This window comes from Oncorhynchus nerka, linkage group LG9b, assembly GCF_034236695.1.
Source record: "Oncorhynchus nerka isolate Pitt River linkage group LG9b, Oner_Uvic_2.0, whole genome shotgun sequence".
NCBI classification, from domain to species: domain Eukaryota; kingdom Metazoa; phylum Chordata; class Actinopteri; order Salmoniformes; family Salmonidae; genus Oncorhynchus; species Oncorhynchus nerka.
The window spans coordinates 10,282,712-10,310,026 of record NC_088424.1 but is presented as its reverse complement, the minus strand read 5'-3'; the positions used below and the strand labels follow the sequence as shown (position 1 = coordinate 10,310,026).

Genomic DNA, 27,315 nt, shown 5'->3' with positions numbered 1-27,315 from the left:
TCAAAACGGTGCCTGAGGAAGGCACGCAGCAGCATCAACGACCTATCCTTGTGCAGACGGTATCGAAGCATGAGATCTGATTCCAACAGGCTCAGATACAGTTTCTATCTACAAGCCATCAGACTGCTGAACACTGGAACTGGCCTGACCACGTGCTCTGATTGTTTGCACCTCACTCATGCACACACCCACACAGACACAGACACACACACACATCACAACTGCTGCTACCAGACTCTTACTTCCGGCGCCGACAGAGATGGCCGCCTCGCTTCGCGTTCCTAGGAAACTATGCAGTTTTTTGTTTTTTTACGTGTTATTTCTTACATTAGTACCCCAGGTCATCTTAGGTTTCATTACATACAGTCGAGAAGAACTACTGAATATAAGATCAGCGTCAACTCACCATCAGTACGACCAAGAATATGATTTTTGCGATGCGGATCCTGTGTTCTGCCTTTCAACCAGGACAACGGAATGGATCCCAGCCGGCGACCCAAAAAAAAACGACTCCGTAAAAGTGGGAAACGAGGCGGTCTTCTGGTCAGACTCTGGAGACGGGCACATCGTGCACCACTCCCTAGCATTCTTCTCGCCAATGTCCAGTCTCTTGACAACAAGGTTGATGAAATCCGAGCAAGGGTAGCATTCCAAAGGGACATCAGAGACTGTAACGTTCTTTCGGAAACATGGCTCACTGGAGAGACGCTATCGGAGGCGGTGCAGTCAGCGGGTTTCTCCACGCATCGCGCCGACAGAAACAAACATCTTTCTGTAAGAAGAGGGGCGGGGGCGTATGCCTTATGGCTAACGAGACGTGGTGTGATCAAAGAAACATACAGGAACTCAAATCTTTCTGTTCACCTGATTTAGAATTCCTCACAATCAAATGTCGACCGCATTATCTACCAAGAGAATTCTCTTCGATTATAATCACAGCCGTATACTGGCTCTGAACGAACTTTATTTGACTCTTTGCAAACTGGAATCCATACATCCTGAGGCTGCATTCATTGTAGCTGGGGATTTTAACAAGGCTAATCTGAAAACAAGACTCCCTAAATTGTATCAGCATATCGATTGCGCAACCAGGGCTGGAAAAACCTTAGATCATTGTTACTCTAACTTCCGCGACGCATATAAGGCCCTGCCCCGCCCTCCTTTCGGAAAAGCTGACCACGACTCCATTTTGTTGATCCCTGCCTACAGACAGAAACTAAAACAAGAAGCTCCCACGCTGAGGTCTGTCCAACGCTGGTCCGACCAAGCTGATTCCACACTCCAAGACTGCTTCCATCACGTGGACTGGGATATGTTTCGTATTGCGTCAGATAACAACATTGACGAATACGCTGATTCGGTGTGCGAGTTCATTAGAACGTGCGTTGAAGATGTCGTTCCCATAGCAACGATTAAAACATTCCCTAACCAGAAACCGTGGATTGATGGCAGCATTCGCGTGAAACTGAAAGCGCGAACCACTGCTTTTAATCAGGGCAAGGTGACTGGTAACATGACCGAATACAAACAGTGCAGCTATTCCCTCCGCAAGGCTATCAAACAAGCTAAGCGTCAGTATAGAGACAAAGTAGAATCTCAATTCAACGGCTCAGACACAAGAGGTATGTGGCAGGGTCTACAGTCAATCACGGACTACAAGAAGAAAACCAGCCCAGTCACGGACCAGGATGTCTTGCTCCCAGGCAGAGACTAAATAACTTTTTTGCCCGCTTTGATGACAATACAGTGCCACTGACACGGCCTGCAACGAAAAATGTGGACTCTCCTTCACTGCAGCCGAGGTGAGTAAAACATTTAACGTGTTAACCCTCGCAAGGCTGCAGGCCCAGACGGCATCCCCAGCCGCGCCCTCAGAGCATGCGCAGACCAGCTGGCCGGTGTGTTTACAGACATATTCAATCAATCCCTATACCAGTCTGCTGTTCCCACATGCTTCAAGAGGGCCACCATTGTTCCTGTTCCCAAGAAAGCTAAGGTAACTGAGCTAAACGACTACCGCCCCGTAGCACTCACTTCCGTCATCATGAAGTGCTTTGAGAGACTAGTCAAAGGACCATATCACCTCCACCCTACCTGACACCCTAGACCCACTCCAATTTGCTTACCGCCCAAATAGGTCCACAGACGATGCAATCTCAACCACACTGCACACTGCCCTAACCCATCTGGACAAGAGGAATACCTATGTGAGAATGCTGTTCATCGACTACAGCTCAGCATTCAACACCATAGTACCCCCCAAGCTCGTCATCAAGCTCGAGTCCCTGGGTCTCGACCCCGCCCTGTGCAACTGGGTACTGGACTTCCTGACGGGCCGCCCCCAGGTGGTGAGGGTAGACAACAACATCTCCACCCCGCTGATCCTCAACACTGGGGCCCCACAAGGGTGCCTTCTGAGCCCTCTCCTGTACTCCCTGTTCACCCACGACTGCGTGGCCACGCACGCCTCCAACTCAATCATCAAGTTTGCGGACGACACAACAGTGGTAGGCTTGATTACCAACAACGACGAGACAGCCTACAGGGAGGAGGTGAGGGCCCTCGGAGTGTGGTGTCAGGAAAATAACCTCACACTCAACGTCAACAAAACTAAAGAGATGATTGTGGACTTCAGGAAACAGCAGAGGGAACACCCCCCTATCCACATCGATGGAACAGTAGTGGAGAGGATAGTAAGTTTTAAGTTCCTCGGCATACACATCACAGACAAACTGAATTGGTCCACTCACACAGACAGCATCGTGAAGAAGGCGCAGCAGCGCCTCTTCAACCTCAGGAGGCTGAAGAAATTCGGCTTGTCACCAAAAGCACTCACAGATGCACAATCGAGAGCATCCTGGCGGGCTGTATCACCGCCTGGTACGGCAACTGCTCCGCCCACAACCGTAAGGCTCTCCAGAGGGTAGTGAGGTCTGCACAACGCATCACCGGGGGCAAACTACCTGCCCTCCAGGACACCTACACCACCCGATGTTACAGGAAGGCCATAAAGATCATCAAGGACAACAACCACCCGAGCCACTGTCTGTTCACCCCGCTATCATCCAGAAGGCGAGGTCAGTACAGGTGCATCAAAGCTGGGACCGAGAGACTGAAAAACAGCTTCTATCTCAAGGCCATCAGACTGTTAAACAGCCACCACTAACATTGAGTGGCTGCTGCCAACACACTGACACTGACTCAACTCCAGCCACTTTAATAATGGGAATTGATGGGAAATGATGTAAAATATATCACTAGCCACTTTAAACAATGCTACCTAATATAATGTTACATACCCTACATTATTCATCTCATATGCATACGTATATACTGTACTCTATATCATCTACTGCATCCTATGTAATACATGTATCACTAGCCACTTTAACTATGCCACTTTGTTTACATACTCATCTCATATGTATATACTGTACTCGATACCATCTACTGTATCTTGCCTATGCTGCTTTGTACCATCACTCATTCATATATCTTTATGTACATATTCTTTATCCCCTTACACTGTGTATAAGACAGTAGTTTTGGAATTGTTAGTTAGATTACTTGTTGGTTATTACTGCATTGTCGGAACTAGAAGCACAAGCATTTCGCTACACTCGCATTAACATCTGCTAACCATGTGTATGTGACAAAGAAAATGTGATTTGATTTGATTTGCTTTATTATACTGCTCAATTTATACACTTACCCCCCCATTCCCCAATACACATGTAAATATTGGACTATAAATTGTGTCTTCCTGTATTATCCTTGTGCTAAAATGTTTATTTACTTTATGTTCATATTCCTATCTTATATTATTTATTATTGTTGCATTGTCGAAGGAACCTGTTAGTAAGCATTTCGTTGGACGATGTTGCGTATCCCATACATACGACTAATAAAACTTGAAACTTCATCTGGGGAGAAAATACCAAATACCAATATACCTAAGATTTAGCATCTCTAAAATAGTCCAAAGGATTTAGGGTTAACTCCTCTACTGCAAACTATAGCCCCAGAATTACTGCATTAGTGCTATCTTCCCATTGTTATCTGTATAAGCATAGCTGAAGTAGTCTTAACATAATGGTTCAAGTTGAAGCCTGAATGGGGTGATTCCTATGTTACAGTACTGTAAGCATTAGGGGGTCCACCAGCGGGACACCTTTCAAGGGCTTGGGCTGATTAACTTGAGGGTTAAAACTCCTACCATCGGTACTCCATGATGGCTCGGGATTATCCCAGCTCACTGGTGGTCTGCTGGGATTGGAAGAGGAAGGCCTGGTGGTGCAGATGGTGGGAGTGAATTAGACCTTGCACGCTAGGATGGATAAGGCCCACTGCCCACTTCAGATTCCCTATGCCCGGTAGTAGGGCCTCTAGTCTTACACAGTATGCTGCCATAATGCATTGTCGCTAGAATCCTAGCAAAATTCCTGCATTGTGTACTGGAGTCTGGTATCCTCTGTCATAGGTCTTTTAGCACTTAATGTTGCTGGCACTTGTACTTTAATGGGGGAGATTTCACTGATGCTGGGATTTACCAATTATGTTGCTTGAGAATTGTGATATGATAATTAGGAGTCGTCAGTAATTGTGTTGGGTGTTTGTCATGTCATTCATGTTATCATTCATGTTGTATAGCCCAACAAACCTCACCTCAATAGGATTTTCCCTAAAACTTCTGAATAACATTGTGGACAGACAACATCCCTGCCAATCCTGCATAAATTTAGTAAGCCAATTAGTTGGATGTTAATGGAATTAGCATTGCTGATTTGCTGATGGCTTTATCCATTTAGCCCCTGCAATCCACACAGTATCCCCTTACGCTACATTAAAACCGTTATCCTGGGCAGAGAGGGACCCAGAGAATCAGCGGATTCCACGCTTCATTCATGGCCTTTTACACTCAGCACAATAAATGCCCGTCGCCAAGGATACACTGTATACCTTTGAGAGGTTCGCATAGCCTAATAAATGATTCTGCTGTTCAGCATGGTTGGATTGAGGCAGAGAGAATCGATGGGGGAAAACGGCAGCAGTACCGAGGAGCTTATTACTGGGTTGTACTGTAGGCTTTGAAAATGTAAAATGCTACCCAAGGATTGCAGGCAATGCCACTCACTGTTGTGGGATGGTGACATATAGAGAAAAGCATTACTTTAAAGCTACTACACTGGAAAATAGACAAGGAAATGTGAAAATAGTATAAATTGGTGTTCACTTTTGAATTTGGAGAGAGGAATTGGGGAAAACAGTGAAGTACCGTGGAAAACTCTGAACCAATTGTATTATTTTGGGGACAGGCCGAAAAGCATAAAAAATGTATGGCAATTTAGCTAGTTAGCTTGCACTTGCTAGCTAATTTGTCCTATTTAGCTACCTTGCTGTTGCTAGCTAATTTGTCCTGGGATATAAACATTGAGGTGTTATTTTACCTGAAATGCACAAGGTCCTCTACTCCTCCAATTAATCCACACATAAAACAGTCAACCAAATCGTTTCTAGTCATCTCTCTTCCTTCCATGCTTTATCTTCTCTTGACTTTATATTGCGATTGGCAACTTTCATAAATTAGGTGCATTACCGCCACTGACCTTGTTCGTCTTAAGGTCACCCACGTGGGTATAACCAATGAGGAGATGGCACGTGGGTACCTGCTTCTATAAACCAATGAGGAGATGGGAGAGGCAGGACTTGCAGTGCGATCTGCGTCAGAAATAGAACTGACTTCTATTTTAGCCCTTGGCAACGCAGACATTCGTTGGCGCGCGCGAGCTGTGTGGGTGCAATAATTGTTTAACATAGATTTCTTAATTTATATTGCAATGCTCGCGCACGCGGCGTGAACCTTGTAGTCAGCCTGTAAGAGTGTACTCTTACCCAATACTGTCTTCAACACACTGTGAAAATCACCCTTCACTGCAAATGTGGTGTGGGAACAACATGAACAAACAGAAGAAAATAAGACTTGCAGCCCATCATTTTCTTCAAGTTGTTCACTGCAGGCAACCAATACGAAACAGTGAAAAATCCCTTCCCAGAGTAGAGATTTCACATCTGTTTTAGCTGTTCACTGCCAATGAGTAGGGACAGTCACTCCAGGAGAGCTATTAAAGGGATAGTTCACCCAAAAGGGCTAGGAAGGGGGGCATCCTCTCACGTGACTATTCTCTCAAAATCTCTTTGTTGTAGCTGCTGTGGCTGTTTCGCATCCGGCGCCTTTTCTCTTTAATTCCCGGTTATTGAAACCAGATTTGGTTTTATGAACGGAAACGTACCGGGAGTGTAGGGCTACTTTATGTGTGGATTCAAAGGAAGATTCAAGCGAGGTGTTGTTTTGAAAGGAGGGATTTGCCTCGGTGTTAAATCCGGGGCGTCAGATAAATCATAAAACGACCCAGAGCGTGTTGGAAGGACGGACTACGAGGATGCTGTTGCTGCTTCTGTTGTCGTCTTGGGGAATTTCGTCAGCCACCGAGGTTTCATAGATGACCACCTCGTTTATTTGGAGTAAAGAGCCTTCAGAATTGTGTGCTCTGCATCTAAGAATACCGCTATATTATTTTTGCATCGCGTCCCGTTGTCATAGTGCGTGTTCCTTCGTGCATGCATCCTTGCTTCTATGCTGTGTTCTTTCATTCAACACAATTTACCCATCAATATATTCGCCAAGTTGTCGAACTGACTTAATTTTGGATACATTCTGTGACAGTAGCCTTGTTTGGTTATCGTCTCCATCCTTTTCATCATGGTTGGAAGCTTGCGACTTGGTAGGTTGCCCGGACCTTTGGCTGGTTATTCCTTGGCGTTCCTCTGCTTCGTGGCTATCGCTTCATTGCCTGGATCATTGGCATCCTACCTACAAAGTGGAGAATGCAAAGGGAAAGGAAAAGACTGCACAGGTAAGGGTGTTCAAAATATGATGCTGCCGTATATTTTGCTTATGTTTACGCACGGGTTGTGAATGGTGTCACAATGTTTAAATATCCTATTCAAACATGTCTCGGATAAGAAATACCTTGAGTTTCAATGCGCTCCCCTAGTAGGCTAGTAAATGTTGCTCTCTGTATACCTAGGAATGGGCCATTGAATAGCTCATCTAAAAACGCGGAGATTATGTCCTATTTCAACTGTCAGATATGTAGCCTAATGCCTGTCACTCAGGTGTAGCATATTGGAAATAATCGAAGAATGGAACACCGCCCTGGCCAGTTTGTGTCTCTCTATCTCAATTCTGTCATCAACCTTTTCATGTAGAAAAAAAATGCACAGCAGCTCTTGCCGTTAGCCTATGCTGGAACATCCGTTCTGTTATATATTAACAATTTAAGAGGACGATTGTCTTTTTCTTCTCGTGCATGGAGATTTAAAGAGGACTCTACTGTAGCTAACTCACTGGAGAGTGTTGGAATAACCTGGTATACATGTTTTATTCATGAACCTCAGAATTGCCTTTTCCCATCACATTAAACATTAAGTATTTTCATCATAGACCGATGCACTGTGAACCTAATTCTTCACTCTTTCCAAGCGACCACACATAAATGGAACAAAATGCCATATCAGTAAAGGCAAATGAGATGTTCTATTTCACTACCCAAACTAAACAACTTATTCATTGCTGCACATAATGCAGTTGCAGCTAGCCTATGCATAGTAATACACCCCCAGCTAACACCCTAGGCCTCGTGTCCAAATCAATTACATTTGTTTCAAAACTATATTTGTATTAATCGTAGAATTTCATTACAACAGAGTATTAACACAGGTTTTAGCCCAAGCAATCTTCTGAGAGCAAAGCAGTGGCTTATAGACCAACATTATAATGGGAATTGGCCAGAAAAAGTAGGAAGAAAGCTCTGGGGGAACTAGTGCTATTAATGGAAGAGTTTAATATTTTGTAGTTTGTGCCACAGAATGTATATCAGGATGTTTATTGTTGTCAGTAAGTACACAAGTAAAGGGAATTATGAGGAAAATGGACTGCTGGTGCTGATTGCTGAGTGGCAGCATTTCAGGCAATTGAGAAATAGATGAACTTCCTCAATTAAGAAAGCTAAATCAAGCTACTTTCTAGTTCTATCTCAGACTCTGCTGGTGATCCGTCAACATTTTGGAATGTTAATGCACTGAAGTGTGGAAATTCCTATACTTCCCTGCCTAAGCACGTTGTCTCAGTCTCTGGCATCATTACTGAGAAAAAAATTGATAAGTGATGCTTTTAATTAGCATTTAGCTCTGTAGGCTTTTTATTTGAAAGAAATGGTGGTTTAATTGACCCTAGTCATTGAGTTGACTGTTCTTTCCTCTCCCAGCCTCCATTTGGCTCAATGGAAATTCAGTAAACTTCTAGTGAATATTTGTGACCCATGTTACCTAAATAATGACTGCCTCATTCCCAAGCTCTCTTACCGAGCAAATATTCTAGAATCATTGTTAAATACTCAACTTAGATCCCTTTTAACTACGAATTGTATTCTAAATGTACACCAGTCAGGTTTCAGACCAGGTCATAACACCATCTCTGCTACTTCTTTGGTTTTAAATTATGTTCTTAATTGTTTGGATAAGAAGAAACACTGTCCGGTCCTTTTTATTGACACTGTGGATCACTCATTACTTATTCAGAGGCTTTCATCAATTGTCCTGGACCAGGCTGAGTGTAGCCAGTTTCAAAATGATTTAAAGGACGGAACCCAGTGTTACAAGTGTTGTTTACTGCTGGTGTTAAATCAGGATTTCTGGACATAACAAAGGGTGTCCCACAGGGATCGATACAGACCTGTTCCTACAGAAGAAGCCAATTGAATTATTTATTAACTCATCAAAATGCTTTTTGAAATAGTTGTTTGTCAATCCAGCAAGGACACGATCACTAAGGGCACCATCCAATGTACGTATGTATAACAGACCTGGGTTCAAATAGTATTTCAAATATCTCAATTGTTATCACATATATTCAAACTAAGTATTCCGATTATATTTGATTTGAAAAGACAAGTTGTTGAATATTTTAATACATTTGGAAATACAATTGGAAAGTATATGTTTGTTTTAAAAATATACACAGGCAAATACACAGGCAGATACACAGGCAGTCGATATACACAGGCAGTCGATTAGCTGACCAGGGTCAGTTCAACCACCATTTCTTTCAAATATATATATTTTCTTCTCATGAATGATACCAGATGTTGACAACTTGCTTACGCAGGGAAGGAGAGGAATTTTCACACTTCAGTGCATTAACTATTTACCAAAATTGAAGGATCTCCAGCAGAGTCTAAGATATAAAGTAGCTAGATTTTGCTTTCTTGATTGAGGAAGTGCATCTATTTCTCTGCTTAGGCAAACTTGTTTCTCACAAGTGTAGCAGGTACTGAACTCTGCAAACAACGTTTCCCTGAGAATGGTAAATTACTAATTAATACATGCATTAACAGAAATATATGTAACCAAATGACGGGGATTAACGGTACATTTACTTCTGGTGACATATCTAATGGGGGATTGACCATAATAAAAAATCTAAGGGCAAACAATTCACACAATGAAACAATGAATCCATGGGCCTATCGAGTGGCGCAGCGGTTTAAGGCACGTTCATTCCTGGGCTGTGCCACAACCGCCCGTGGCCGGGAGTCCCATAGGACGGCGCACAATTGGCCCAGCATCATCTGGGTTAGTGCAGGGTTTGGCCGGTGGGGCTTTACTTGGCTCACTGCACTCTAGGGACATCTTGTGGCAGGCTGGGTGCCTGCAGGCTGAATCTGGTCGCCAGTTGAATGGTGTTTCCTCTGACATATTCGTGCGGCTGGCTTACGTGTTTAGGTGGCGGGTGTTAAGGAGCGCGGTTAGGCGGGTCATGTTTCAGAGTTCAATCTTGTTTTCTTCAGACCAGAGAATCTTGATTATTTGCCTTTTGGCAAACTCCAAGCGTGTTGTCGTGTTGTCTTTTACTAAGGAGTGGCTTCCGTCTGGCCACTCTACCATAAAGGCCTGATTGGTGGAGTGCTGCACAGATGGTTGTCCTTTCATGAAGGTTCTTCCATCTCCACAGAGGAACGCTGGAGCTCTGTCAGAGTGACCATTGGCTTCTTGCTCACCTCCCTGAGTTTGGTGTTTTTTTTGTACCCTTCCCCAGATCTGTGCCCCGACATAATCCTGTGTTGGAGCTCTACGGACAATTCCTTTGACCTCATGGCTTGGTTTTTGCTCTTACATGCACTATCAACTGTGGGACCTTATATAGACAGGTGTGTGCCTTTCTAAATCATGTCCAATCAATTGAATTGACCACAGGTGGACTCCAATCAAAATGTAGAAACATCTCAAGGATGATCAATGGAAACAGGATGCACCTGAGCTCAATTTCGAGTCTCGCAGCAAAGGGTCTGAATACTTATGTAAATAAGGTATTTCTGTGTTTTTTTTATACATTTGCAAACATTTCTCAACCTGTTTTCACATGATCATTACGGGTTATTGTGTGTAGATTGATGAGGGGTCTGAATACAGTGTATGTGTGGGGTACAGGGACGAGTTATTTGTTCAAAAATCATGTTAAAGACAATTATTGCACACAGAGTGAGTCCATGCAACTTATTATTTGCCTTTTTAAGCAAATATTTACTCCTGAATTTATTTAGGCCTGACATAAGAAAGGGTTTGAATCCTTGACACGAAACCTCTTTTTAATTAATAAAAAAATGTAGGCTGTAACACAACAACATTTTAAAAAAGTCACGGGGTGTGAATTCTTTCTGAAGGCACTGTATATGCGAGCATCTGTGTAGTTGTGTGTGTGTTCAAGTCCTTCTGCCCAGCTCAGTTTTTTAAGGGTGCTGATCTTGTAAACCAGTTCAGAGCAGGATTGTGTAATTGTAGGGTTTACAGGGCTTCTTATTAGTGACATATGTTCACTGAAACAAAAGAAGATTTTGCAGTGGGAGTGTCCACTTCATTCCCTCCATAATGAAACCCTTGCCTCTCAGAGGCTGCATCTAAAATGGCACTTTATTCCCTATGTAGTGCACTTCTTTTGAACAGGGTCCATAGGGTTAGGCAAAAGTAGTGCACTACATCGGGAATAGGGTGTCAGTTGGGACGTAGCCCAAGTCTCCACCACTAACAGTTTGAGGTTGTGGTGGATGGAATCAGTTGCCTGGCTATCCAGACTCCTTGCTCCATCAACCCGCTAAGCCACGCCAATGGACGTAAGTTGGAATGGGAGCAATGATTATAATTTTGCTAAGCCCCTCTTTGTGGCACCTGACACCATGACTGAACAGTACTCCAGGTGTGACAAAATTAGGGCCTGTAGGACCTGCCTTGTTGAGAATGCTGTTAAAGAGGAATGGAATCACTAGGATTTAGGACTCCAGCTAATGTGAATCACCATATTGGTGTTGTTACGTCACTGGCAGGAGGGAAAAGTTTGGAACTCCCAAAAATGGCTGAATTTACTGAGTCGCTCCGAGTCTGAAGATGAGTTTAGAACAGCGAATGAAATAACATTAGATAGGGAGCCAATAAACTTACTGAAGCCGTTCCTGTTGGAGCCGATCATTGCCCCAGATCAAAGAGTTTGTTCTCGTTGCAGTAACAACACAGATATGCCGCCTGAAACGCATCAGCTAGAGGGTTGGCGTAGTGGTGACAAAAACTGCTACGAGTGCGGATGCTGCCACATAATGGCTAGAGAGTATGAGTGTGTGTGTTGTAGAGAGATGTGGTGACACAGCACAGAATCCTAGCGGATGGTGGCTGTATTGCATCGAGTCAGAGGTAACCCAAAAAAGTATTAAACCTATAAAAATATATTTTATATAGCCACCCTTTGCCTTGATGACAGCTTCACCCGGAATGCTTTTCCAACAGTCTTGAAGTAGTTCCTACATATGCTGAGCACTTGTTGGCTGCTGAAACGACAGTCCCTGGGTCTCAACCCCACCCTGTGCAATTGGTTCCTGGACTTTCTGACGGTGCGCCCCCAGGTGGTGAAGGTAGGAAACAACATCTCCACTTCGCTGACCCTCAACACTGGGGCCCCACAAGGGTGAGTGCTAAGCCCACTCCTGTACTCCCTGTTCACCCACGACTGCGTGGCCATGTACGCATCCAACTCAATCATCAAGTTTGCAGACGACACAACAGTAGTGGGCTTGATTACCAACAATGATGAGAGCCAACAGGGAGGAGATGAGGGCAGTCGGAGTGTGGTGTCAGGAAAACAACCTCTCACTCAACATCAACAAAACTAAGGATATGATTGTAGTCTTCAGGAAACAGCAGAGGGAGCACCCCCTATCCACATCGAAGGGACAGCAGTGGAGAAGGTGGAAAGTTTGAAGTTCCTAGGCGTACACATCACAGACAAATGGAAATGGTCCACCCACACAGACAGTGTGGTGAAGAAGGCGCAACAGCGCCTCTTCAAACTCAGGAGGCTGAAGAAATGTGGCTTGTCAAAACCCTGACAAACATTTAGAGATGCACAATCGAGAGCATCCTGTCTGGCTGTTTCACAGCCTGGTACGGCAACTGCTCTGCCCACAACGGCAATGCTCTCCAGAGGGTGGTGTGGTCTGCACAACGCATCCCCGGAGGCAAACTACCTGCCCTCCATGACACCTACAGCACCCGATGTAACAGGAAGACCAAAAGGATCATCAAGGATGACAACCACCCGAGCCATTGCCTGTTCACACTGCTACCATCCAGAAGGCGAGGTCAGTACAGGTGCGTCAAAGCTGTGACCGAGAAAAAGCTTCTATCTCAAAGCCATCAGACTGCTAAATAGCAATCACTAACTCAGAGAGGCTGCTGCCTACATTGAGACCCAATCACTGGCCACTTTAATAAATGGATCACTAGTCACTTTATACAATGCCACTTTAATAATGTTTACATATCTTACTTTACTCATATCACATGTATATACTGTATTTTATACCATCTATTGCACCAGGCCTGAGGGCACACACTTTCTTGAAGATATGGCAAGTAAGAGTGGCAATATTGTCCACTATCATCCTCAGTAATTTTCCATCCAAGTTATCAGACCATGGTGAATTGTCATTGTTGATAGACAACATTAACTTTTTCACCTCTTCCACACTCACTTTACAGAATAAAAAATGACAATGCTTGTCTTTTCATTATTTGGTCAGATATACTTGGATGTGTAGTGTCAGCATTTGTTGCTGGCATGTCATGCCTAAATTTGCTAATCTTGCCATTTAAAAAAATCAATGAAGTATTTGGCAATATCAGTGGGTTTTGTGATGAATGAGACATCTGATTCTATGAATGATGGAGCAGAGTTTGCCTTTTTGAATTTAAGGTGCTCCAAAGCTTTTTTCTGTCATTTGTCTTTGTTTCATAGTGTAGTTTCATCTTCTTTTTATTCAGTTTAGTCACATGATGTCTCAATTTGCAGTGCGTTTGTCAAACCGTTGTACAGCCAAACGTATTTGCCATTTATTTTGTCTCATCCCTCTCAACCATACAATTTTTTTATTCCAGTTTTTACAGTCATTTTCTCAATGGGTGCATTCTTATTAGCAACTGGGATAAGCAATTTCGTAAATGTGTCAAGTGCAGTGTCTGGTTGCTCCTCATTACACACCACGGACCAACAAATATTCTTTACATCAACAACATAGGATTCACTACAAAATTACCTCTTATACACTAGATTAGGCCCAGATTTTGGAACTTTTGTTTTCCTAGATATGGCTACTATGTTGTGATCACTACATCCGATGGACTTGGATACTGCTTTCAAACAAATGTATGCATCATTAGTAAAGATGTGATCAATACATGTTGATGGTTTCATTCCTGTACTGTTTGTAACTACCCGGGTAGGTTGACTGATAACCTGAACCAGGTCGCAGGTACACAGTTTGAACCTTTCTCTTGAGTGGGCAGCCTGATGAAAGCCAGTCAATATTTAAATCACCCAGAAAATATACATCTCTGTTGATATCACATACATTATCAAGCATTTCACACATATTATCCAGATGCTGACTGTTAGCACTTGGTGGTCTATAGCAGCTTCCCACCAGAATGGGCTTTAGGTGAGGCAGGTGAACCTGTAGCCACATTACTTCAACAGTATTTAAAATTATATCCTTTTTAAGCTTTACAGGAATGTGGTTATGAATATAAACAGCCACACCACCCCATTGGCATTTCTGTAGTTTCTATAAATCTTATAACCATGTATTGCTACCACTGTTATATTAAATGTATTATCTAAATTAGTTTCAGAGATTGTCAGTATATGAATGTCATCTGTTACTAGCAAATTATTGATTTCATTAACCTTGTTTCTTAAGCTTCATATGTGGGATGCTTGATTGTTTTTCTTGCTTTACTGGGAAGCTTAGCAAAGGTAGACATGCTCAGGTTTTTTATGTTAGTGCAGGGTGAACTGCACACAGTGGACATCCTTCTAGGGCACACCTGCTCAGTGCTAACAGTATAACTCTGGTTCATAGGCATATGATTACTGCATATGATAGCTGTAGGATCAGCAGAGGCATTCAGGGCAGTAAGGGACATTAATTAGGTTACCTCGGGAAGCAACCTGGTGATACCCTAAACTTTTGCCTCAGGAAAACACAAAGTCTTTGCCCCAGATATATGCCTCACCATCGAACTCCCTATCACAATGGCTGGAATTATCAGGTCTCTGTCGTGTCTCGAAGCTGAATTTGAGGCCAGAGCCACAGATCTCACCTGAGAAGACAGCTGCTTAAACGCTGACTGTGTGCGGGCCACAACAACCAAAGGGACAGTACTCTGATCCAGAGAGCACGGCCCAGCGGCAGGGGGGCCGTGGTGGTCCGGCTGTGACCAGGCAATTGATTGACCTGGACAGGGAGAGGTGGCTGGAGGGACATCCATACCGATGTGCAGGCCAGTCAAGTTCTCCCACACCGCTCTCAACAAACCATTTCTGTCTGGACCTCGCCTTAAGCACCAGGGCATTGTCATACTGAAGCAGAAAAGGGCCATTCCCAAACGGTTGCCACAAAGTTGGAAGCACATAATCGTCTAGAATGTCATTGTATGCTGTAGCCCGAACCATGAAAAATAGCCCCAGACCATTATTCCTCCTCCCCAAACTTTACAGTTGGCACAATGCATTGGGGCAGGTAGCGTTTTCCAGTCATCCTCCAAACCCAGTCTGTCGGACTGCCAGATGGTGAAGCGTGATTCATCACTCCTGAAAGCGCATTTCCAATGCTCCAGAGTCCTATGGCGGCGAGCTATACACCAGTAAGGCCATTCTATGGCCAATGTTTGACTATGGAGATTGCATGGCTGTGTGCTAATTTATTTAAATTTTTTATTTTATTTAAATACACCTGTCAGCAGCGGGTGTGGCTGAAATAGCCAAATCCACTATTTTGAAAGGGGGGTCCACATACCTTTTGTGTGTGTGTGTGTGTATATATATATATCTTAGATCACACATGCGGAACACATGCACTGTGGTACACACCGACTGAGAACATAAATTGGGAGTTGTTTGAATCTTAATTCGACTGTCATTGGAGCATCACTGCTTCATCACCTCCCAACGTGCTACCTGATTGAGCGATTTTCACATGCCTTTATGATATTCGTAGAAGTGGTCAATCACACTGGTGAATCTGATCGATTTGAACAGGAGCTCCAACATTAGCTTTGATGGATGAATATGAATATTTATTGTCATTTGTGTCTTGTTACATTTACAATTGTTTTTGCTGAAATCGTTATTAGACTTGCTTGGAATCCACTGATAGCTTATACTTGTATAGTTTACAAGTTCTAATTCCATGTGGGTTCAAGCTTGCCTTCCAGGCTGATCTAGAATCAGTGTCAAATCCTGTAATGGCAGTATTTCACAAAATAGGCTAGTATGCATAGCAGGTCCTAATCTTAAATGGGGCATGCTCTTGTTGTGCCCTTGGGCAACAGCACACTTAGCTTGAATTGCCTCAGTGTGAAATTCAGCTACGACATGAATGACAATTCTAAAACCCCCAGACACATACACAATTCTAATGGAGAAGTCACATATTCAATGTTTGGATGAACACAAACATCTCCACAATACAAAGTGAAGGAGATTAGAATTTTAAAACACTGTCTGGTTTATATGGTTAAAGGCCCAGTGCAGTCAACAACTGCTCAATCATTTAGCATTTATTTGCATTTCCACCCTGGTCACAGGCGATAAATGAGTTAATAGACCAATAACAAAGAGTTCCAAACCTCTCTGCCAATAACAACTCGTTTTCAGTTTTCCCTTCTCCACATAGACCACTCCCAGACAGTCCTAGCAAAATTATTGCTTGAGAAATTGCTAAGAAGCTTTGGTTTTCTTCTGTTTTCAATACAAATTGTCAAAAAGAAATCACAGTACTTAATTGGACCTTTTAACAAGAATGGTATTCTTGGTAATCGAGCATAAACAGTGGAATTTTTATATTTTTATATCAGACAATTGAAAGTTTTTGTGGAAAGGCTTTTTACAGAGTGATCACATTTCACTCTTTAATGAAGAAGGAAGACTCGAGAACTTGTGTTATTGCATTTATTGTCACAGTTAAAGGGAAAAGCAAAGCTGAGCCCGCATTGATACACTATATATACAAAAGTATGTGGATACCCCTTCAAATGATCAGATTTGGCTATTTCAGCCACACCCATTGCTGACCGGTGAATGAAACCGTCAAACATTGGCAGTAGAATGGCCTTACTGAAGAGCTCAGTGACTTTCAACATGGCACCGTCATAGGATGGCACCTTTCCAAAAAGCCAGTTCGTCAAATTTCTTCCCTGCTAGAGCTGCCCCCATCAACTGCAAGTGCTGTTATTGTGAAGTGGAAACGTCTATGAGCAACAACCTCTCAGCCGCAAAATGGTAGGCCACACAAGCTCTCAGACCCGGACCGCCAAGTGCTGAAGTACATAGCACGTAAAAATCGTCTGTCCTCAATTGCAACACTCGTTACCGAGTTCCAAACTGCCTCTGGAAGTAACTGTTCATTGGGCACTTCATGAAATGGGTTTCCATGGCCATGCAGCCGCACACAAAGCTAAGATTGCCATGTGTAATGCCAAGCGTTGGCTGGAGTGGTGTACCCCCATTGGACTCTGGAGCAGAGGAAATGCGTCTTCTGCAGTGATGAATTATGCTTCTCCATCTGGTAGTCCGACGGACAAGTCTGGGTTGGCGGATGCCAGGAGAACGCTATCTGCCCAAATGCATAGTACCAACTGTAAAGTTTGGTGGAGTAGGAATAATGGTCTGTGGATGTTTTTCATGGTTCGGGTTAGGCCCTTTACTCCCAGTAAAGGGAAACCTTAACATTTACTTAACGCTTTATCTTTCTTTTTCAAGTAAGGCTAAACATACTGTATGTACATATAGGTAGGGGTAAAGTGACTAGGCAACAGGATAGTTAATAAACTGTAGCAGCAGTGTATGTAATGAGTCAAAAGAGTTCATGCAAAAAGGGTGAATGCAGATAGCTATTTGTTGAACTATTATGGAGTCTTATGGCTTTGGGGTAGAAGCTGTTCAGGGTCCTGTTGGTTCCAGACTTGGTGCATCAGTGCTGCTTGCTTTGCGGTAGCAGAGAAAACATCCAAGTCCATGACTTGGGTGGCTAGTGTCTTTGACAATCCTTCAGGCCTTCCTCTGACACCGCCTGGTATAGAGGTCCTAGATGGTAGGGAGCTCGGCCCCAGTGATGTACAGGGCCGTACACACTACTCTATGTAGTGCCTTGCAGTCGGATGCCAAGTTGTTGGCATATCAAGCGGTGATGCAGCCAGTCAAGATGCTCTCAATGGTGCAGTTGTAGAACTGTTTGAGGATCTGAGGGCCCATGCCAAATCTTTTCAGCGTCCTGAGGGGGAAGAGGCGTTGTCGTGCCTTTACGATTGTGTTGGTGTGTGTGGTTTGTGGACCATATGAATTCTTCAGTGATGTGGACCAAGGAACTTGAAACTCACCTGAGAGGGGCCATCGGGAGGTCCAGGATCCAGTTGCAGAGAGAGGTTTAGTCCCAGGATCCTGAGTTTAAGGATGAGCTTGGAGGGCACTATGGTATTGAACGCTGAGCTGTAGTCGATGAACAGCATTCTCACATAGATGTTCCTCCTGTCCAGGTGGGAGAGGGCAGTGTGGAGTGCAATAGAGATTGCATCATCTGTGGATCTGTTGGGGCAGAATGCGAAATGGAATTGGTCCAGGGTGTCTGGCATGATGGTGTTGATGTGATTCATGACCTGTCTTTCAAAGCATTTCATGGCTAAGATAGTCATTTAGACAGGTTACCTTGGCGTTCTTAGGCACAGGGATTATGTTGGTCTGCTTGAAACATGTAGGTATTACAGACTGGGTCGCAGAGAGGTTGAAAATGTCAGGGAAGACACTTGCCGGCTGGTCAGCGCATGCTCTGAGTACGCGTCCTGGTAATCCGTCTGGCCCTGTGGCCTTGTAAATGTTAACCTGTTTAATTAAAGGTCTAACTCGCATCGGCTTCGGAGAGGGAGATCACACAGTCGTCCGGAACAGCTGGTGCTCTCATGCATGGTTCAGTGTTGCTTGCCTCAAAGCGAGCATAGATGGCATTTAGCTCGTCTGGTAGGCTCCCCTCACTGGGCAGTTCGTGGCTGGGTTTCCCTTTGTAATCTGTGATAGTTTGCAACCCCTATCACATCTGATGAGCATCAGAGCCGGCATAGTAGGATTAGATCTTGGTCCTTTATTGAAGCTTTGCCTGTTTGATGCCTTGTCTGAGGTCATAGTGGGATTTCTTATAAGCTTCCGGATTAGTGTCCCGCTTCTTGAAAGCAGCAGCTTTAGCCTTTAGCTCAGTGCGGATGTTGCCTGTAATCCATAGCTTTTGGTTTAGATATGTACATAAGGTCACTGGGGATGATGTCGTCAATGAACTTATTAATGAAGTTGGTGACTGATGTGGTAAACTCGGATGAATTCTGAAACATATTCCAGTCTGTGCTAGTGAAACAGTCCTGTAGCTTAGCATCTGCTTAATCGGACCACTTCTGTCATTGAGCGTTACTGATACTTCATGTTTGAATTTTTGATTGTAAGCAGGAATCAGGAGGATAGAGTTATGGTCACATTTGTCAGAAGGAGGGAGGGAGAGCCTAAGCTGCATTTTTGTCTATGGAGTAAAGATGATATAGAATTTTGTTGCCTCTAGTTGCGCAGGTGACATGCTGGTAAAAATGCTGGTAAAAGTGTAACTCGGCCACTCAGGGACTTTCACTGTCTTCTTGGTAAACAACTCCAGTACAGATTTGGCCTTTCTTTTAGGTTATTGTCCTGCTGACATGTGAATTCATCTCCCAGTGTCTGTTGGAAAGCATACTGAACCAGGGTTTCCTCTAGGATTTTGCCGGTGCTTAGCTCCATCCTGTTTTTTTTATCCTGAAAAACTCCCCAGTCCTTAATGATTAAAAGCATACCCATAACATGAAGCCATTCTTGAAATATGGAGAGTGGTACTCAGTAACGTTTTGTATAGGATTTGCCCCAAACATAACACTTTGTATTCAGGACCAAGAAAGTGAATTGCTTTGACACATTTTTTTGCAGTACTACTTTAGTGTGCAAACCGGGTGCATGTTTTGGAATATTATTTTTTATTCTGCACAGGCTTTATTTTCACTCTGTCAATTAGGTTAGTATTGCTGGGTACCTACAGTGTTATTGATTCATCCTCAGTTTTCTCCTATCGCAGCCATTAAACTCAGTAACTGTTTTAAAGTCACCATTGGCCTCATGTTGAAATCCCTGAGCATTTTCCTTCCTCTCCGGCAACTGAGTTAGGAAGGACACCTGTATCTTTGTAGTGACAGGGTGTATTGATACACCATCCAGAGTGTAATTAATAGCTTCACTCAAATGGATATTCAATGTCAGCTTGTTGTTTTTACCCATCAACCCACAGGTGCCCTTCTTTGCGAGGCCTGGTCTTTGTGGTTGAATCTGTGTTTGACATTCACTGCTCAACTGAGGGACCATACAGATAATTGTATCTGTACCCCACACATACAAGGTAGTCTATGCAATTTATTATGTGACTTATTAAGCACATTTTATTTTGGGGATTTTAAATTAAATCCAGGTTTTATTTCAATTTTTTTTATACATTTTTTTTATTCTAAAACTTTGAAATGGAAATGGGAACAAAATCATAATGGTATTCACTCGCCTTGTCGGTCATCAAGCATTTCTGTAGTCTTACTTCCCAGGTGTGTGTAAAGCGTGTTTTACTTGCCTGAGTTATAATACTCTACACCTCCATTCATTTTTCACATTGTGAATTTAACAAAAATTCAAATGAATTGTGTGTTTTTGGTGTAGGCTGACCTTGGCCTCGCGTTTTTAATAGCCGTGTGGTTCTCTCTAGGACAAGCTGTGAGTTCCATGTCAAGAGGAGAGACTCGGAGGCCCGATTGGCCTCCGTGGACATTAACAAATGCTTCCGGAACGGAGATAATGCTATCAAATACATCAAACACATGGTTTCCAGGTGTCTGATGCCATTCCATTAGCGCCGTTCCGGCCATTATCATGAGCCATTCTCCCTTCTGCACTATAACTACTTTAAAGATTTTTGAATTGACAAGATTAGCAAATTTAGGCATGACATGCCAGCAACAAATGCCAACACTACACATCCAAGTATAACTGACCAAATTATGAAACATTTTGAATTCCGTAAAGTCAGTGTGGAAGAGATGACAACATTATTGTTGTCTATCATCAAGGACAAGCCACCGGGGTCTGACAACCTCGATGGAAAATTACTGAAAATAATAGCGGATGATATAGCCACACCTATTTGCAATATCTTCAATCTAAGCCTAATAGAGAGTGTGTGCCCTAAGGCCTGGAGGGAAGCAAAAGTCATTCCGCTACCCAAGAATCGTAAAGCCCCCTTTACTGGCTCAAATAGCCGACCAATCAGCCTGTTACCAACCTTTACTAAACTTTTGAAAAAAAAATTGTTGGACCAGATACAATGCAATTTTACAGTAAACAAATTGACAACAGACTTTCAACATGCTTATAGGGAAGGACATTCAACAAGCACAGTACTTACACAAATGACTGATGATTGGCTGAGAGAAAATTATGATAAAAAGATTTTGGGGGCTGTTTTGTTAGACTTCAGTGCGGCTTTTGACATTATCGCTCATAGTCTGCTGCTGGAAAAACATATCTGTTATGGCTTTATACTCCCTGCTATATATTTTTTATTTTTTTATTTCACCTTTATTTAACCAGGTAGGCTAGTTGAGAACAAGTTCTCATTTGCAACTGCGACCTGGCCAAGATAAAGCATAGCAGTGTGAACAGACAACACAGAGTTACACATGGAGTAAACAATTAACAAGTCAATAACACAGTAGAAAAAAAATGGGCAGTCTATATACAATGTGTGCAAAAGGCATGAGGAGGTAGGCGAATAATACAATTTTGCAGATTAACACTGGGGTGATAAATGATCAGATGGTCATGTACAGGTAGAGATATTGGTGTGCAAAAGAGCAGAAAAGTAAATAAATAAATAAAAAAAAACAGTATAAAAACAGTATGGGAATGAGGTAGGTGAAAATGGGTGGGCTATTTACCAATAGACTATGTACAGCTGCAGCGATCGGTTAGCTGCTCGGATAGCTGATGTTTGAAGTTGGTGAGGGAGATAAAAGTCTCCAACTTCAGCGATTTTTGCAGTTCGTTCCAGTCACAGGCAGCAGAGTACTGGAACGAAAGGCGGCCAAATGAGGTGTTGGCTTTAGGGATGATCAGTGAGATACACCTGCTGGAGCGTGTGCTACGGATGGGTGTTGCCATCGTGACCAGTGAACTGAGATAAGGCGGAGCTTTACCTAGCATGGACTTGTAGATGACCTGGAGCCAGTGGGTCTGGCGACGAATATGTAGCGAGGGCCAGCCGACTAGAGCATACAAGTCGCAGTGGTGGGTGGTATAAGGTGCTTTGGTGACAAAACGGATGGCACTGTGATAGACTGCATCCAGTTTGCTGAGTAGAGTGTTGGAAGCCATTTTGTAGATGACATCGCCGAAATCGAGGATCGGTAGGATAGTCAGTTTTACTAGGGTAAGCTTGGCGGCGTGAGTGAAGGAGGCTTTGTTGCGGAATAGAAAGCCGACTCTTGATTTGATTTTCGATTGGAGATGTTTGATGTGAGTCTGGAAGGAGAGTTTGCAGTCTAGCCAGACACCTAGGTACTTATAGATGTCCACATATTCAAGGTCGGAACCATCCAGGGTGGTGATGCTAGTCGGGCATGCGGGTGCAGGCAGCGATCGGTTGAAAAGCATGCATTTGGTTTTACTCGCGTTTAAGAGCAGTTGGAGGCCACGGAAGGAGTGCTGTATGGCATTGAAGCTCGTTTGGAGGTTAGATAGCACAGTGTCCAATGACGGGCCGAAAGTATATAGAATGGTGTCGTCTGCGTAGAGGTGGATCAGGGAATAAATAAAAAAATCAGCATTGTTATATAGGTATTCCTCTTGTCCAGATGGGACAGGGCAGTGTGCAGTGTGGTGGCGATTGCATCGTCTGTGGATCTATTGGAGCAATAAGCAAATTTACGTGGGTCTAGGGTGGCAGGTAAGGTGGAGGTGATATGATCCTTGACTAGTCTCTTAAAGCACTTCATGATGGCAGAGGTCAGTGCTATGTGGTTATAGTCATTTAGTTCAATTACCTTTGCTTTCTCAGGTACAGGGACAATGGGGGCCATCTTGAAGCATGTGGGGACAACAGACTGGGATAGAGAGTGATTTAATATATCTGAACACACCAGCCAGCTGGTCTGCGCATGCTTTGAGTATGTGGCTAGGGATACCATCTGGGCCCGGCAGTCTTGCGAGGGTTAACATGCTTATATGTCTTGCTCACGTTGGTCACGGAGAAGGAGAGCCCACAGTCCATGATAGCGGGCTGCGTTAGTGGCACTGTATTATCCTCAAAGCGAGCGAAGAAGGTGTTCAGCCTGTCTGGAAGCAAGATGTCGGTGTCTTTGGCGTGGCCGGTTTTCCTTTTATAATCCGTGATTGTCTGTAGACCCTACCACATACGTCTGGTGTCTGAGCCGTTGAACTGGGACTCAGCTTTGTCCCTATACTGACGTTTAGCCTGTTTGGCTGCTTTGTGGAGGGAATAACTACACTCTTTGTACTCTTCCATATTCCCAGTCTTCTTTCCCTGGTTAAATGCGGTGGTTCTGTGAGGACCGACGCCGGAGATGAGGAGCAGGTACAGGGTCAACATTTAATCAGGAACAGACAGGTAACAGAACAGGAACAGCATCAGCACACGGGTAAACAAAGACAAACGACAATTAATGCTGAAGCAGGGAACAGAGCCGGTAACCAGACCTATATAGGGAAGGTAATGACAGAGGTGATTGAGTGCAGGTGAGTCCAATAATCACTGACGCATGTGACAAGGGGAAGGCAGGTCTGCGTAATGATGGTGGCAGGAGTGCGCATTGCTGAGGAGCCTGGTGCCCTCAACGCCAGGGGGGAAGAGCTGGAGCAGGTGTGACAGGTTCGCACTTTCTGTTTTCCTCAAATTCTCCCATCTATCCACTGTTTCTGGTTGGGGTAGATTTGAATTGTCACAGTGGATACAACATCTCCTATGCACTTCCTGATAAACTCATTCACCATATCAGTATATGTGTCAATATTATTTTCTGAAGCTACTCTGAACATATCCCAGTCCGCGTGATCAAAACAATCTTGAAGCGTGGATTCCGATTGGTCAGTGCTGCAGAAATGTTTTGGCACCCTTCCCAAGATATGTGCCTCGACACAATCCTGTCTCAGAGCTCTACAGATAATTCCTTCAACCTCATGGCTTGGTTTTTGCTCTGACATGCACTTTCAACTGTGGGACCTTTATATAGACAGGTGTGTGCCTTTCCAAATCATGGCCAATCAATTAAATTTACCACAGGTGGACTCCTATCAAGTTGTAGACATATCTCAAGGATGATCAGTGGAAACAGGATGCACCTGAGCTCAATTTCAAGTCCCATAGCAAAGGGTCTGAATACTTATGTAAATAAGGTATTTTAGTTTTTTACATTTAATACATTTGCTAAAATGTATAACCTGTTTTCACTTAGTCATTATGGGTATTGTTTGTAGATTGCTGAGGATTTTTATTTATTTAATCCATTTTAGAATACGGCTGTAACATAAAAAATTTAAAAAGTCATGGGATCTGAATACTTTCCAAAGGAACATCTTGATATCTTCATTTTGCATAGGGATGTCACTTGTTCATAAGAATCTCAATACATCTCTGTCCATTTCGTTTAGTGAGGTTTGCGGAAATGCTTTTGTGATGTCTGCCTTTAACGCTACTCTGTGCTGCCTGCACTTAATCAGAATACTCAACAGGTCCGGGTTTAGATTCGGTCCTGTTAGTAAAGCAGTCATTTAACCTCTTAAGTCGACCCTCTACTTTTTTGAACATTCTGTTAAAAATCGCGCAACATTTCAGCGCCCTGCTACTCATGCCAGGAATATAGTATATGCATTTGCTTAGTCTGTGTGGATAGAAAACACTCAGACGTTTAAAAAACTGGTTAAATCACTGCTGTGGCTTTACCAGAACGGCATTTACATCGAAAAGCACAGGAAAAACTGATCACTGAAAATGGGAAAATATATCCATGCGCTACTTGAACCCATTGATAAACGTGAACCACAATTAATTGACTGAGGTTGCAGTACCTACAGCTTCCACATGGTGTCTAGAGTCTTGTCATTTCCCTTCGAGTTTTTTCTTGGTCAAACACATACAGGACACCGTATCTCCTCCGGTCTAGGACCGGATATTTTCGTTGAGTTTCTAGCCGGACATTTTTCCAGACGGACAGCTAATGATCTTTACATCGCCTCCTGATGAATTTTATCGCTTATTAACGTTTACTAATACCTAAAGTTGCATTACAAACGTATTTCAAGTGTTTTGTGAAAGTTTATCGTCGACTTTTTGAATTTTAAAAAATGACGTTACGTTTTGAAACTATGTTTTTTCGTTTATCACACAGTCTACATATAACGATATCTAGGCTTTATATGGACCGATTTAATCGAAATAAAGACCCAAATAGTGTTTATGGGACATCTAGGAGTGCCAACAAAGAAGATGGTGAAAGGTAATGAATGTTTTCTATTTTATTGTGCGGTTTGTGTAACGCCGAAATGCTAATTATTTTGTTTACGTCCCCTGTGGGTCTTTTGGGGTGTTGCATGCTATCAGATAATAGCTTCTCATGCTTTCGCCGAAAAGCATTTTAAAAATCTGACTTGTTGCCTGGATTCACAACGAGTGTAGCTTTAATTCGATACCCTGCATGTGTATTTTAATGAACTTTTGAGTTTTAACTAATACTATTAGCATTTAGCGTAGCGCATTTGCATTTCCAGAGCTCTAGTTGGGACGCAAGCGTCCCGAGTAGAAGCAACAGGTTAATGAACAACTATCTCTCTCAAGAAAGGATTCATCAAACACTACTCTGAGCTTGATAGTTGTCCTCTCCTCCTTGATCTCTGTGTGATCCGGTAAGTAGTATACAGAATGCTCACCAAGCAGCTGCTCTACCATACCTTAGCTTAGATAATCTTGAATGACGTCGTTGTATTTGTCATACAGAGAAACATTGTTTCTGAACTTATTATTATTATTATCATATTCTTTTGTACTTTTTAGCCCTTTTTTCTCCCCAATTTGGTGATATCCAATTGTTAGTTGGTCTTCTCCCATCGCTGCGACTCCCGTATGGACTCGGGGTAGGTGAAGGTCGAGAGCCATGTGTCCTCCGAAACACGACCCTGCCAAGGTGCACAGCTTCTTGACACACGCTTCACCCGGTAGCCAGCTACACTAATGTGTCGGCGGAAACACCGTACAACTGGCGGCCGTGTCAGCGTACATGCACCCGGCCCACCACTGAAGTCGCTAGAGCGCGATGGGACAAGGACATCCCGTACAGCCAAACCCTCCCCTAACCCGGATGACACTGGGCCAATTGTGCGCCGCCTCATGCGTCTCCCGGTCGTGGCCGACTGCGACACAGCCCGGGATCAAACCCGGGTCTGTAGTGACGCCTATAGCACTGTGATTCAGTGCCTTAGACCGCTGCGCCGCTCGGGAGGCTGTTACTGAACTTTCTTATCAGACTGTGAAATCCATTTTCTACCATTTACATAACTGGATGATAGATTCACCTGCTCTTTTCTCCATTGAAGCCTTACTTCATATATCCCGTCAATGTACTTCACATTCTCTGCAGTGTGTCTTGATTCAACTGTCTTGTGCTTTGCTCTTCTTCCTTCTTCCATGTGAATAACCGATAGATTCAGTTTCCCAAAACATGCCTAATTACTCAGAAAGAGCTCGCTCTTCTCCACCACTCGTGCATTACTTCGACGTCTTGAGGTTCAGTTGTGACTGATAACATTGAACTTTCTGTGTGCGCTCCAGCTATCTGAATGTGCTCTCCAGATTCACTAGGCCTTCGTTCAGCTTTTCAGTAATGATCACCTTTAAGAGTAGACAACTCTTCTGTGGCCATACCTCTGTTTGGAATGTCTGCCACTTGCAGTCTTCTATCCTCAAGGTTCTCGTCTGATCACTTGGCACTTTCATATTTGACCTGCACACTTGGGGAGTCTCCAATAGCTCTATCTCTACCCTAGGGGTGTGAACATTTAAATGTTAAAGCGTTTAAACGTAGTTGGGATCCTTCACATTAAGAATATTTGGCTTCCTATTTCGCTAACAAAGCATCCTTCACTCATGCTGCCAAACATACTATCCTACTGATCCTTGACTTTGGCGATGAAATTTACAAAATAGCCTCCAACACTCTACTCTATCACAGTGCCATCCATTTTGTCACCAAAGCCCCATATACTACCCACCACTGCGACCTGTATGCTCTCGTTGACGGGCCCTCACTACATATTCGTCGCCAAACCCACTAGCTCCAGGTCATCTATAAGTCTTTGTTAGGTAAAGCCCTGCCTTATCTCAGCTCACTGGTCACCATAGCAACACCCACCTGTAGCACACGCTCCAACAGGTATATTTCACTGATCAACCCCAAAGCCAACACTTCCTTTGGCCTGCCTTTCCTTCCAGTTCTCTGCTCCCAATGACTGGAACAAATTGCAAAATGACTGAAGCTGGAGTCTTA

The 27,315-nt window shown here is 43.5% G+C and overlaps 1 protein-coding gene across 2 annotated transcripts in view; it reads left to right on the top strand.

Annotated features, from left to right (window-relative positions):
- The first annotated feature begins 6,173 nt into the window (after positions 1-6,173).
- The window catches only part of tmeff1a (transmembrane protein with EGF-like and two follistatin-like domains 1a), a 77,414-nt gene continuing 56,272 nt past the window's right edge, over positions 6,174-27,315 (top strand). Inside the window, exon 1 of one of the 2 annotated variants that reach the window (XM_029642018.2) lies at positions 6,174-6,914. In XM_029642018.2, coding sequence (XP_029497878.1) covers positions 6,761-6,914 — 154 coding nt within the window. In that variant the 5' untranslated portion in view covers positions 6,174-6,760. The remainder of the gene's footprint in view (positions 6,915-27,315) is intronic. The other variant, XM_029642016.2, reaches the window with a different exon arrangement.